This window comes from Rosa chinensis, chromosome 1 (genome assembly GCF_002994745.2).
Source record: "Rosa chinensis cultivar Old Blush chromosome 1, RchiOBHm-V2, whole genome shotgun sequence".
Taxonomy (NCBI): domain Eukaryota; kingdom Viridiplantae; phylum Streptophyta; class Magnoliopsida; order Rosales; family Rosaceae; genus Rosa; species Rosa chinensis.
The window spans coordinates 5410220-5423783 of NC_037088.1; the positions used below are offsets into that span (position 1 = coordinate 5410220).

Consider the following 13564-nt stretch of genomic DNA (forward strand, 5'->3'; position numbering starts at 1 on the left):
AACTGTCAGCTATGTTGAAACTCATATATACATGTTCATTAGCATAAATCTTAAAAAACAAAACACAAACATTGAATACCTCTTGGGGAGGAATTAACCAAACTTTCTACAATGATTCATATATGCATACATACCGTAAGAGTATTACATATATGTGCATGATTCAGATACCTATAATTTGAGTATCATCCTATCACTTTGGATATGCATACTTATCATATGCGTATTACAAATATGTGCAAGATTCATATGCCTATAATTTAGGTGTCTTCCTATATATTATTTGGGTATTACAATTATGCGAATTAACATACAAAACGCATACCACAAATACCTCTGGATGGGGAAGCTAGTAACCAGACAACTCTTCAATCTTACCTCTCTAATTAAAGAGATGCGCAACTGAACAAAGGCAACTCACTAACGTCTGATTGTGCGATCCATTTATATGAGCAAATAACAATAAATATTGATGACGATATTGAAACCTCCAATCTAGGTATTGATTGAACATTTAGGGCTTGAGGCATCTTTAGTAATTTTTAACAAAAACATATTTTATTATTTATTCTAGTAAACAGGTTTGAGTGTATATTAAAAGAAACTTATGAGTGGGTCTAGTCTAATAATTGTAAGAGAAATTGGGTATAATAAAATTCCTCAAATAAAATAAAAGTTACATATAAGTTTGCACACGCCAAACGTGCCAAGGACAAGGTTGCACGCACCAATCAGAAGCCAGGTTTATGTGTATCACTTTTTGTTAGGACAAGCCCACCTAAGCACCCTTAATCCTTTTGCATTAGCCCAAATAGGCCTACTAGTCTAGCACTAGCCCAGCTATCTTGGAAGGACGTTATGGTGGTCCTGTACCAACGTCGCTTTTTGCTTTTGTACTACTATCATGTACTCGTTTAGCCTTGAAAAGGCATTGATTGCTGATGATTAAACTCTAAATATTGTTTTTCCCCTTTCTTACTTTTCTGCACCCAACATCTTGTACTAGAGCATAGTTCCGATGAGAGCCTTGCAAATTTTCGCATCCTCCTCCACCCCCAATACCTCCGCTCTTGTCCCACCACCACACCCCCCTCAACCATCTTCCAATCTTGCTTCTTCCTCCGAGCAACTAGATGACTCTACACCTCTTCATCGGGCTAAGTTCCACCAATCCTTGGACCTACTCCAAGAAGAACTACATATGTCCATCGACTCTGTCAACCAAAACCAATCCTCCTTCTAGAATCAAATCACCGCCCAACTAGCGGCCTTCCAAAGCACAATGGTGCACGCACTCACCCAACAAAGGCAACCCATTCATTCTACTGCACCTCCCACCTCGCAATAACAAGTACCCCATTTTCCCAACTCTCACCCATTATTTTCGGGTCCATTCCTTCTCCTACTTCCAACCTACCTAGCATTGGCCTTTCCATTCCATCTACACCATTCACAGCCCCCATTACCACCCTTTTAGCCTCTTCACCACACACACCACTCAACTCCTCCATTCCCCCTCAATACTCTACCATTACCTCGGTCCCCCCACTCCCAGCCTCTACATTTACAGCCACCTCACAACACATTTTTACCCTGCCTGAATTCACCTCTCCCCCTACTTCAGGCCCTTCCTTCACCAAGCATCAACATACCAATTTCCATCATCATGACAACACCAATCTCAGACCACCCAAAGTAGACTTACCACGGTTCTAAGGAGAAGATGTTCTCGGCTAATCATGGTCAAACGCTATCTCAGAGCACAGAACATACCTCTGGCAGTGCATATAGCCACGGTGTCTTCCTATTTTAGCCCCGCCGCGTGTATGTGGATGAACGTCTTCGAACAAAGGAATCCAGCTGCAACTTGGGACTACTTTGCATCAGCCTTTCTTGAGTACTTCAGAGCAGGCAACGACGACGACTTCCAAACCACACTCTCCCACTTACAACAAACTGCAACGGCGGATGACTTCATTGTGCAATTTACAAAGCTTTCTTGTCATGCTCCAAACTGGTCGGACTCCCAACTCTTATGGGTGTTCCTTGGCAGCCTCAAACCTGACATTCAACATGACGTCATCACCATGGAACCTCGAACTTTGGCTTCTGCACAGCTATTGGCATGTCGCTATGAGCTGAAGCTCAATCACATCAGGTCTACCAGATCCCACCGCCCTTCTTCTTAGTAGTATTCTGCCAAAGGTTCCTCGTATCCTAACACCCCGTCTGTTGCCACTACAAACACCACTACCTTCCAAAACAATAAACCAAAGCCCAGTGCAGATGGTCCCTCTAGAAAGTGGAATCCCAATGATCCTCGCGAACATCGCGCCCAAGGCTTATGTTTCAGTTGTGATGAGCCTTGGTCAAAGACCCATGTGCATGTGTAAGAAACCCATAATGGCTATTCTAGAAGCCTACAACTCATCTGATGAACAACCCACTGAGGAACCAAAGTTCAAGGATACAAAGAGTGATAACGACCACTCTCTCCCTCTTCACGCCATCACCTCCATAACTGTTAGCGAGATGATGCGCTTCCAAGGGACTGTCAATGGCTACCCTGTCGAGGTATTTGTTGATTGCGACTCAGCGAGAAATTTCTTGAACCCCACTATTGCATCAAAATTGGGTCTTCAAATTGGAACCGTCCCTCCACTCCGGTTTACCGCCGCCACTGGCGAAGTGGTTGCCACTTCCAAACAAGCCTTGGATGTCTCGATCACCATCCAAGAATAACAATTTACCTCATCCATCCTCTTATTACTTGTTCTGGGTTGTGACCTCCTCTTGGGTACAAAGTGGCTTGATACCATGGGCTTCGTGGGTTGGCACTTCCTTGATAAAGTAATGATGTTTACGCACAATGGTAAATGCACGATCTTGCAGGGCATCACCACCAAAATGGCGGCAATGGATTCCAAGTCCTTAATAACGCTCATTACCCCAGATCAATTGGATTTTGGCTCTTACTTTAGAATCCCAAAAGTAACCAACATTGAGGCCCACTCCCCCAAACTCCAAGGCTTGCTCACCACATATGCCACCTTATTTGAAGCCCCAATTGGCCTCCCACCCTCAAGGCCAATTGATCATAGAATTCCCGTTTTACCAACAACAGGCCCAGTGAATGTGCGTCCCTATAGATACCCACATTCACAAAAGACTGAATTAGAGGCCCAGGTTAATGATATGCTCGCCGATGGCCTTATACTCCCTAGCCGCAGCCCATTTTCGTCACCGGTGCTATTGGTCCGCAAGAAAGAAGGATCTTGGAGGTTTTGCGTGGACTATCACAACCTTAATGTCGTCACCATTAAAGACCGGTTCCCTATTCCGATGGTTGACGAGTTCTTGGATGAACTTCACGGTGCTAAGTACTTCACAAAGCTCTTCTTGAAAGCGGTTACCACCAAATTCGGATGTGTGAAGACGACATCCACAAAACTGCTTTTCGCACCCATGAAGGCCACTACGAATTTGTGGTAATGCCTTTCGGTCTTTCTAACGCTCCTTCTACATTTCAAGCTTTAATGAATCATGTGTTTAAGAATCTTTTACGCAAATTTGTTCTTGTTTTCTTTGATGACATCTTGATCTATAGTTTAGATTTTACTTCTCACATCAAAAATATAGAGGAAGTATTCCAACTATTAGATTTACATCAATTGAAAATAAAGCTTGTAAAATGTGCATTTGCTCAAAAGTTTGTCAATTTCTTGGGCCATATAATTACATGTGAAGGAGTTTCTGTCGACCCAGAAAAGGTCAGCTGTCTTACAGATTGGCCTAAGCCCACCACGGTCAAAGGCCTCCATGGCTTCTTGAGCCTCGCTAGGTACTATAGGCGATTTGTACAACACTTTGGCCTCATCGCCCAGCCCTTCACCACCATGCTCAAGACAGACAACTTCATTTGGACCCCGGCAGCCGAGGACGCGTTAACACAGCTTAAAGTCCCTATTACCACAGCACTGATACTTGCCATGCCGGACTTCTCCCAACCATTCACCGTTGAAACGGACGCCTCCGGCCTTGGCATCGGTGCAGTCCTATCCCAAAAAAGACATCCAATGGCATACTTGAGCAAAACTTTCTCACCCAAGAATCAAATTTTGTCAGTGTACGACAAAGAGATGTTGGCTATTCTTTATGCAATCAATAAATGGCATCCTTACCTCTTGGGTAGCCAATTCACTATCTTGACGGATCATAAAACCTTGAAGCACTTATTGGACCAGCGAATCACGACACCTTCGCAGCATAAATGGTTGGCCAAGCTACTTGGGTATGATTACAAGATTGAGTATTGCGCCGGCCATCTTAATACAGTCCTGGATGTGTTATCCAGGCGCCAAGAGTTATGCGCAATTCAGGTCGTATCCACCCCAATCTTCAATGGTCTCAATCAAATCCAACAAGCCTGTCTCAAGGACCCAGAAGCCCAAACCATCATACAAGCCATCCAACAAGGCCAACAGACCAAGAAGAACTTCACAATGAAAGACAACAAGCTACTATACAAAGGGAAAGTGTTCATACCTCAGACCTCAGAGTGGCATGCCAAGATTCTGCACGAATTCCATTCCTCCCTCGAAGCCGGCCACTCAGGTTACCTTCGAACTCTTGTTCGCCTATCTCGCAATTTTGCTTAGCCAGGGGTTCAGAAAGTTGTCAAGACATTCCTCGCTGCTTGTGACCAATGCCAACGACAGAACTACGAAGCCATAAACCCACCCAGATTCAATCCCTACCGATCCCAAATGAAGTCTTCTGCGACATCTCCATGGATTTCGTGGATGGTCTTCCTTCCTCTCAAGGCATGAATGTTATTTTGGTCGTCATTGATCGCTTGTCGAAGTATGGGCACTTCATACCCATCAGACACCCATACACAACTTCTCAGATCGCTGAGGTGTTCATCAAAGAGGTGTTCCAATTGCACGGCATGCCTTGCTCCATAGTGTCAGACTGCGACCCCATCTTTCTCAGCCACTTTTGGGCAGCGTTCTTCAAAATACAAGGCACCAAATTGTGTAAGAGTTCGGCTTACCACCCCCAATCGGACGGTCAAATTGAAGTGGTCAATCGATCTCTCGAACATTATCTTAGCTGTTTTGTAGTAGACAAACCGTCCTTATGCATAATCTCCTCCATTGGGCCGAGTGGTGGTACAATACCTCCTCCCATTCCACCATCAAGATGGCACCATTCCAGGCACTCTACGGCATCCCTCCACCGTTTGTTAGCCGCTACTTGCCCGAATCAATCGCGTTTCATGCCGTCGACATAGCTCTCCGCAATCGTGACGAGCTCCTGCAAACATTCAAGCTCCATATGTCCATGGCCCAAAACAGAATGAAACAACATGCAGACAATATGAGAACTGAAAGAGGATTCGCAATTGGTGATTGAGTTTTTCTGAAACTTCACCCATACCGTCAGAAATCCCTGATGGAGAGGCCCTCTCACAAACTCTCGCCCAGATTCTATGGACCCTTCAAAGTCCTTGAACACATCGGGTCTGTCGCCTACAAGCTCGATCTGCCGCCCTCCTCCAAGATTCACCTGGTCTTTCACATTGCACTTCTAAAAACGCCGGATCGGGGACTCTACTTCGAGCTCTCAGACTCTTCCTCATTTCGACAACAAGGGCGAAATCATCTGGTCTCTTTCTCAGGTCCTCGATATGCAGGTGATTCAGAAAAAGGGCAGGCCTCTAACTCAATGGTTGGTTCAATGGGCCGGAATGTCAGCAGATGACACTACATGGGAAGAGGCCCAATCCATTATGGCGAGGTTTCCACATTTCGGCAACCGTGGTTGGTCTGCCACTTAAGGGGCGGGACTTGTTAGGACAAGCCCACCTAAGCACCCTTAATCCTTTTGCATTAGCCCAATAGGCCCACTAGTCTAGCACTAGCCCAGCTATCTTGGAAGGACATTATGGTGGTCCTGTACCAACGTCTCTTTCTGCTTTTGTACTGCTCCCACCATCTATATCTTCTACTCGTTTAGCCGTGAGAAGGCATTGATTGATGATGATTAAACTCTAAATATTGTTTGTCCCCTTTCTTACTTTTCTGCACCCAACACTTTCCCTATTCCCGCAATAAACCCAAATTTCCACCCGCGCTTCTTCCGCGCGTGAAGTCCACTGACGTTCCCAAATCACCGATATTTACCCGCCATCCAATAGCACAGAAAAGTCTCCAGCCTAGCTCCCTCCAACCAAAATATCTCCCCCCATCTTTCTAAAACCCTCTCTTCCCTTCTCTCTGTCCCTGTCAACAATGGCTCTCTTCACTTCCATCTCTGCCTCCCCCTTCTCCGTCGCGTCGCCGATCGGCCGCTGCAATTTAAACACCTTCAAGCGCTTCACTCATCCCATCATTGCTTCTTCTCTCAGCTCCCCATCTTCCCCGGAATCAAAATCATCATCAGCTCCAAGTCAAACAGTTGTTTCCTCCACCGACACCTCGGCAAATGCTTTTCCCGCCTCCTCCAGACCGCCCGAGCCGAGCTTCAACTACGCCCTTGCCAACGGCAGCCTGTTTGCTCGGTTCGCCAAGTCTGCTGAGTCTTCCATTGAAAGAGTACATGAATTTAACCATTTCACTATGTTTGCTTCGTTATGTGTTGGGAATGATTCGCAGTTTGTTACTTGTATTCGGTTATTTGTAGTGGATGTGTTGGGATTAGTCATTTAAGTTTGGCAACTATGCGGATTATCTGTTTGATAGATAGACTGCGGCTGGGAAGTAAGAAGAATAAGAAATAGTGATAGTGAAGCAACTCAACCTATAGGATTTTATTGAGAAACCTCAGCGGGGTCGCGTCAATTCCTCTATAGACATCACCGGATCAAAGTACTTCAGATTCCCCTGGTTTCAGAAAGCTGTTTAGGTGTCACAAAAGTCACTAAGATTTATTATGCAATGAACTTAAAAGAAATGAAACTCTGAAATACATTAGATAAAGATTTAGAGAAGATGCACATGATCTAACAGCTACTTTTTGCTTACTTTAGCTGCATATAAAGATAATGCTATCCGAAATATTCTGTTTCAAACAGTTCAAAAGCAGATTTTGGATTCTTTTACCTTTTGGTTTTCCTGTTTTGTAGGTATCAATGTCAAATACAATTAGGATTTCATTCCTTATGTGCTTGGATATTTGTTTTATTAACAAAGAACAATCTGTTCTGAGCATTTCTTACATGTCTATTGTTGAGCAGACAATATTTGACTTCCGATTTTTGGCGCTACTGGCTGTTGGAGGTTCATTGGCTGGTTCACTATTGTGCTTTCTCAATGTACGTAATTTCTCTTTTCCTTATGTTCTCTATTCTTACTTGAGGAGAAAAAATAAATGCCTTGAGGTCTTCAACTCTGAACATATCAATGTAAGATATGATTACACTATTAACTATAGTTTCTGCACTTGTTCATACTCATATTACATTCAACTTTGCAGGGTTGTGTTTATATTGTAGATGCCTATAGAGTTTATTGGGGTAGTTGTGTCAAAGGGCATCACACTGGTCAAATGGTTCTGCGACTAGTTGAAGCAATTGGTAGAGTTTTCTGAATTTTCTTTGTATATTGTATCTTTAATATGCTTCAAAGTTTTAGCCAATATCCACGTCTTGAAGCACTTAATATAGATTTATTATGTAATATACTAAATTGCCTGCTTCATTCGTTCTTGACGTGGTAAAACTCATTGTCTGCAACCTTTACCTCTTTGATGCAGATGTTTATCTTGCTGGGACTGTCATGTTAATATTTGGTATGGGATTGTATGGATTATTTATCAGTAATGTGCCTAATGATGTGCCTTCCAACGCTGATCGTGCTTTGAAGGGATCTTCTTTGTTTGGAATGTTTGCTTTGAAGGTAATCTTAACTCCCTTCCCTGCACGTATAATTGGCATTTGCTTCTCAGAACTTCACAGATATTAACAGATGCTAACAGAATATAATATCCTTTATTGACATTGCTATCCTGCTACCTCTAAATGGAGAACTTCTTATTGAAATACTTTGCAATGAGAACTCTTAAAAGTTGTCTAGTAGCATCTAATTTCTAGACTATAATATCAAGTACACTCTGTGTCATAGGAAGAGGCACAAAGACAATCATTATGATTAGATGCCAAGTAGGATATGGACTTAAAATCAATGAATATGTTTCCATGGCACTTGCATGGTATTTACAACCTACATTTACATCCTTACTGGCATTATTTTCTGGTTTTCTTTCGCCGACAGAATGAAGTCCTTAGTTATTTAAAGTGGATATCATTTTTCCTGCCCTTCATTCCTCTCTGAATTTCCACTTTTGGCATTTAGCATTGCTTTTTACAACATTACCAAGATAACCGGATGATTGTTTGGCTCTGTAGGAGAGGCCTAAATGGATGAAAATTAGCTCACTTGATGAATTGAAGACGAAAGTGGGGCATGTTATTGTCATGATTCTTCTGGTAAAGATGTTTGAGAGGAGCAAGATGGTGCAGATAACCACTGGTTTGGATCTACTGAGCTATTCTGTCTGTATTTTTCTGTCTTCTGCTTCTTTGTACATCCTTCATAATCTACACAAGGAAGGATAATGTTTTCAGACATCTATACTATATAATGTAAATTTTTTCAGGTATCTATAGTATATAATGTAAATTTGGCTCACCTTCACATTAATATATACATCTCCCAAATTAATTTTGGAGTGTTCGTGAAGCATCTTGATAAGAATGGCTATAATGAAAATCAACCAAGAGCTGAGTAGGCAGAGTAGCTCCTTCTGTTTGGAAGTGCTTGAAGGGATAGTTGGGATTTGATGGATGGTGAAGGGTGAAATGAGAACTACACATTAACATTACTGGAAGTGAAATGAGAAAAGGCAGTCCACCCTCCACGGTCATTTTGATACTTTACTAGAGTTTCATCACTGGTCTAGCTCTCCTATTATTCACCATGTTAAGCACCCATTACCTTTGATCAGCCTCAACTGGCCTCCGAGGTAGACTTTTTCAAGCTACTCGTCATGCGTCTCAGTCAAACTGTGCTTACAGCTTAGCCAACCATGTTGCACGGATGTCTTCTTCAACTTCATCACATTGTGAAGTTCAACTACTGTGGATTTACTTCAAATTGTCTCAGGAATTGATCCATTTTAGGAAGATATTCCACTCAAGATACCCATCAAACACTCATTGACATATGACAATTGTATTTGATTTACAATTCAAGAAGCAATAGTATTGTTATCACTGAGCTGAGTATATCTTCAATGGACTGGGACAGCTGAAACATTTCATGGAGGGGATCCAAAATTCAAAAGAAACCTACATGACAAAACCAGAACCGGTTCCCCTGTTTTAGTGAAAGAACAAGTTGGAGGATTAAAGCAAGGATTCATTTTGACTTCGCAGATTATTGGCAAGTTTCCCGGCCTCATCTTAATGGAAGCCCCACCTATCATTGAACATAGGAATAGAACCTCTTACTTTCTAGCAAAGTCAAGATCACTGATGCAGTAAAGAAGTATGCACATTTTTTTTTTTTTTGGGGGTTTTTACTATTTACATTTCTCTATCTTCTTATTCTGTTCATCAAATAATAGAAAAACTATACAATATACAATTTTAGATTGTCCAAAGTACTTGTCTGCTTTAATTTTGATAATGCAATGCCGTTGATCTGTCGAACCCTCTCCCTTGAAAGTTCTAACAATCTTCCTATCTCCTTAAAGGACTGAGGGGTCTCTCCATTTAGTCCAAAGTGTAATCTCAATACATTTGCTTCTCTATCACTCAACGTCTTTAGAAGCTTCTCCACCTCTTGCTTCATTAGCTGTTTTCTAAGCATCGTTTCTGGCATCATCTCATTCGGCCCTCTTATGATATCCTGCAATAAAATATGAACTAATAAGTTCAGGATTGATTAATGGACCATAACTGATATTTGTTCACAATCCTTTGTTTTTCTTATGAAGTTCTCACATTGAAGATTAGATAAGTTGGTGAATAACCTTACCAAATCAACTTATCAAGTTATCAGTATATAAGTTTGAGTCTCTTAACTGTTCAAGCAGGTTTATGTCTTGATCCTGAATGACTTTAATTCAGACCATGTTTTAGAGCTAAGGGCGTTTCACCGAGTTCTCAAGCTATCTATGATTCAGTTATGCAAATGTTGAATCTGCAGGTATGCAGGTAATCTACTCCTAATTCTCAGAAGGAAGCTGAATATTGTGAGTTGCAATTAAAAACTCTCATGAAAACTTCAAATCACCTGTTGAAATCTTTGAAACCCAGAAAACCTGCTTAAATTATAACCAATTTTAGGAGAAGGTCTAACTGGACACCCATAATTTCTTAGTCCAACATCAGAGCACGAGATTCAAGAGCACTAGAATTCTTATGAGATTTGATTTGATATGAATCAGTCATTTCAATGGAATTGCTATACATTCAGTAAAGTAGAAATAAGATTCAAGAGAGGAACCTGGAGTGCCATGCAACCTTGATCAGTCACCACTCGATCCAATGAAAGAGGGAGTCTGCTTCTCTCACAAACAAGTCTTACAGTTGAGGCTTGAATATTTACCATTTCAGCAATTTCTTCGTGACTAGGCAGCCGGTGAAATCTTTGGTTGAAGGAATTTTTAGCTTTTGTGATTTTTGCCATCACTCCACAAATGTGTCCCTGCACAAACAAACTAACCATACTTCTGTATCAAGGCATTTTTACCAGCTTACCTCGCAAGAATGTATTAAAGATCACTTAATCATGCGATGTAACAAATAAAGAAAGAAATGGTAACCAGGTCAGCTACTCACTGGTAATCTGATTATTCTAGACTTCTTTTCTATGGCTCTGATGATAGCTTGTCTAATCCACCAATACACATATGTTGATAATTTAAATCCTCTCTCAGGATCAAACTTCTCTGCCCCTCGAAGAAGTCCAATGCTCCCTTCCTGCTAAAACAGGTACTGATCAGTTTCATATAACACTTGGGAAAACATATTTAAGTATGAGTGGAAGCAGGTGTAGAAACCTGAATGAGGTCCTCCAAGCTTAATCCTTTCCCTTGATAACTGCTGGCAACAGAGACAACAAGTCCTCGATAGCTCTTGATGATCCTTTCTTGTGACTCTCTTCTGTTACGGATAACCTTATCTATACTTCTCATCTTCACCCTCATCACATTTGCCAGCTGTTTCGAAGTTGGCTCATGCTCTTGAGCTTCTGTGACTCTTGTTCTTTCAGATTCTAGTTTTGCTCCCTCCTGTGTCATTAAAATGTCAAGTTCTTTTAACAAGGAAAAAAGTTATTCTTAAAGTGGAGCAGTAAGGGCCTTTCACTTAAACACAAAGAGTGCTAAAGTTAATTTTTTGGCATTTAAAAATATTTCTAGCAACTGCATTAGACCAAAGTATGCAGATTAGAAGTAGAAACAAAAGAAAGTCAAGGTTTGTGTTAGCAAATTAGAAGAATAGTTTCCAAAAATTATCATACAAAAGCCATCAATTAAAACAACCTTGGTTGCATCATTTATAACTGCGGAGCAAAAAAATTTGATGAAAACCAAAAGCTAGAGCATCATGTATTTGCTGAGGAAAGCTAGAGCATCATGAACACAATGAATTGTTGTAGTCATCTGTGACCATACACTTCAAATATGTAACTGTATCAACTATAAGAAAGCACTAACAAGAACATGTTCTACAGTTGAGAAAATGCCAATGAGATGAACATTGTTTAAATTAGCAAGACGAGATGGAAGAATGGCTGTACCTGTTGCAACAGTCCATTACTTTATGAATGCTATTGAATTTGGCAAATTGATGCATACTATATGCATTATGCAGTCAAAAATTTGCAAGTCCTTTACTTGCAAATTCTGATAAACAGAGACATGTAAGTGAGTAGAAAAGTACTCTTCAACCAAATTTAGTTATGTAACTCAACCAATTTGGGTATACAAATAACAGTACAAGCTTAGATTACACCAACAATAGTGACACTATATATGGTAGTAATTGCATAATGCTAACATAGTCATGAAGCAGAATACCTTGAGACTCTGACAGCACTCTGCCTCCTCTCTTGGGCTCAGATAACCATATCTCACAACCCCAAATGAAACCCTCTCATCTTCAAACTCCCTCTTCCTCTCCTCATCATCAAAACACTCCAACCCTTTCCGCCTTCTCCTCCTCTTCTTCCTCCTCGCCATCAATCCACCACCACTCTCATTCCCACTCTCATTGCAACTCCAAACCTCACTAATACCTTCCCTCACTGCCACGGCATCTCTGGTCACCTCCGCCACAGCGCGTGCCAGCGCCACTGCCTCCGCGGCAGCTCCATTGACCAATGCATCGTTGGAGACTAAGTTGGCGCCAAATTTGGAGGAGGGAAAAGGCAAGTGGGTTTTGAGTGGTGAGATGTTTGAGAGTGAAAGTGTGGGGAGAGTTGGAGGTTGGTTTGGTGATGAACATATGCCAGTGGTGATGGCCATACAGCAGAGTAGAAGAGTGATGAGTGAACTGTGTACCAAGGAAGTTGTGTTTTGGAGATATTTTGTGTTTGGTGCCATATCCATATGGGAGCGGGACAAAGGCTTCTGGAGGGAGAGGGGATAGAGGTGTTTGGAGCTCATTTTAGTATCTGTGGTTGTTATTCACTCATTGGTTCAATTTTATTCTTCCCAAAACCAATACACAATTATTTTCACATTGTATCTTTTGAGTTTGTTTGTTTGTAATATGAATGTCATATATATATATTTTTTTTGTTCGATACATTTTAAAGTAACAAGGTAACATGTACATTATAAATGATGACTGAAATTTTGGGTTAACTTTAGTCGGTCGAAATAGTTAAGGTGACAACTCAAAGATGCAATAAGTTAGCAAGTGGAGTAGCTTTTGGAATTAGCTCAAGTGGTGAGAAGGGGTTGAGAATTGGATTATGATTAGGCTAGATCATGAGTTCTATTCCCCTCCAATGTAACAAACAAAAGCAAGTAGTAGTAGTCTACCCAAAAAACACATTCTAGCAAGGTGGAGCGGATGGGGTATTGATGGAAAAATCCTAATCGAATGAGGGTTAATATGTAGATTGGCTCAAAAGCTGCGTAAATCAAACTATACCAAGAAAATCGAGATCAAAAGTGGAGCTGCAAAGGGACTTTGATACGACTCAATGGACGACAACAAATGTCACAATCATCCTCCATTTTCTTTTCAATACAAAGCTGAACAGGGAGAGGAGGGAAGAAACTTGATGAGCGGTCCATAACCACAGGTTCTTATTTTTTGATCTCTGTTCACAGTCTTCATAGTATAGGTAAATTTGACAAAATGTAATCGTAATATGTCAATAATCTCATCCGCCCATTAGGATTCAATAGTAATGTTGGTATTGAATTTCATATGCATGTATACATCACACAACATTATTTCACCTGATAGGCAAACGATACTTTATGACCGCCTAATTAAAGACTTTTTCCGTTGTATAATTCATCAGACCCCAAAAAAAAA

General features: G+C 41.2%; 2 protein-coding genes across 3 annotated transcripts; one reads left to right on the forward strand and one right to left on the reverse strand.

Moving 5' to 3' along the window:
* The first annotated feature begins 6208 nt into the window (after positions 1-6208).
* LOC112179763 lies at positions 6209-8726 on the forward strand. Its single transcript, XM_024318246.2, has 5 exons — positions 6209-6599; positions 7241-7318; positions 7480-7579; positions 7759-7901; positions 8411-8726. Exons 1-5 carry the CDS (start codon positions 6297-6299, stop codon positions 8618-8620), a joined length of 834 nt encoding a protein of 277 aa, XP_024174014.1. The 5' UTR covers positions 6209-6296; the 3' UTR covers positions 8621-8726.
* Positions 8727-9382: 656 nt separating this feature from the next.
* Positions 9383-12677, reverse strand: LOC112179753 (RNA polymerase sigma factor sigD, chloroplastic). 2 transcript variants are annotated; one of them, XM_024318235.2, is made up of 5 exons: positions 12091-12677; positions 11071-11301; positions 10850-10990; positions 10515-10715; positions 9383-9914 (listed from the first exon to the last, which is right to left on the reverse strand). In XM_024318235.2, the coding sequence occupies exons 1-5, from the start codon at positions 12619-12621 to the stop codon at positions 9636-9638; spliced, it is 1383 nt and encodes a 460-aa protein (XP_024174003.1). In that variant the 5' UTR covers positions 12622-12677; the 3' UTR covers positions 9383-9635. The 2 variants fall into 2 exon arrangements, with proteins under 2 accessions (XP_024174003.1, XP_040368489.1); XM_040512555.1 differs by having other exon boundaries at positions 9748-9914; positions 10532-10715.
* Between the last annotated feature and the right edge of the window lie 887 nt (positions 12678-13564).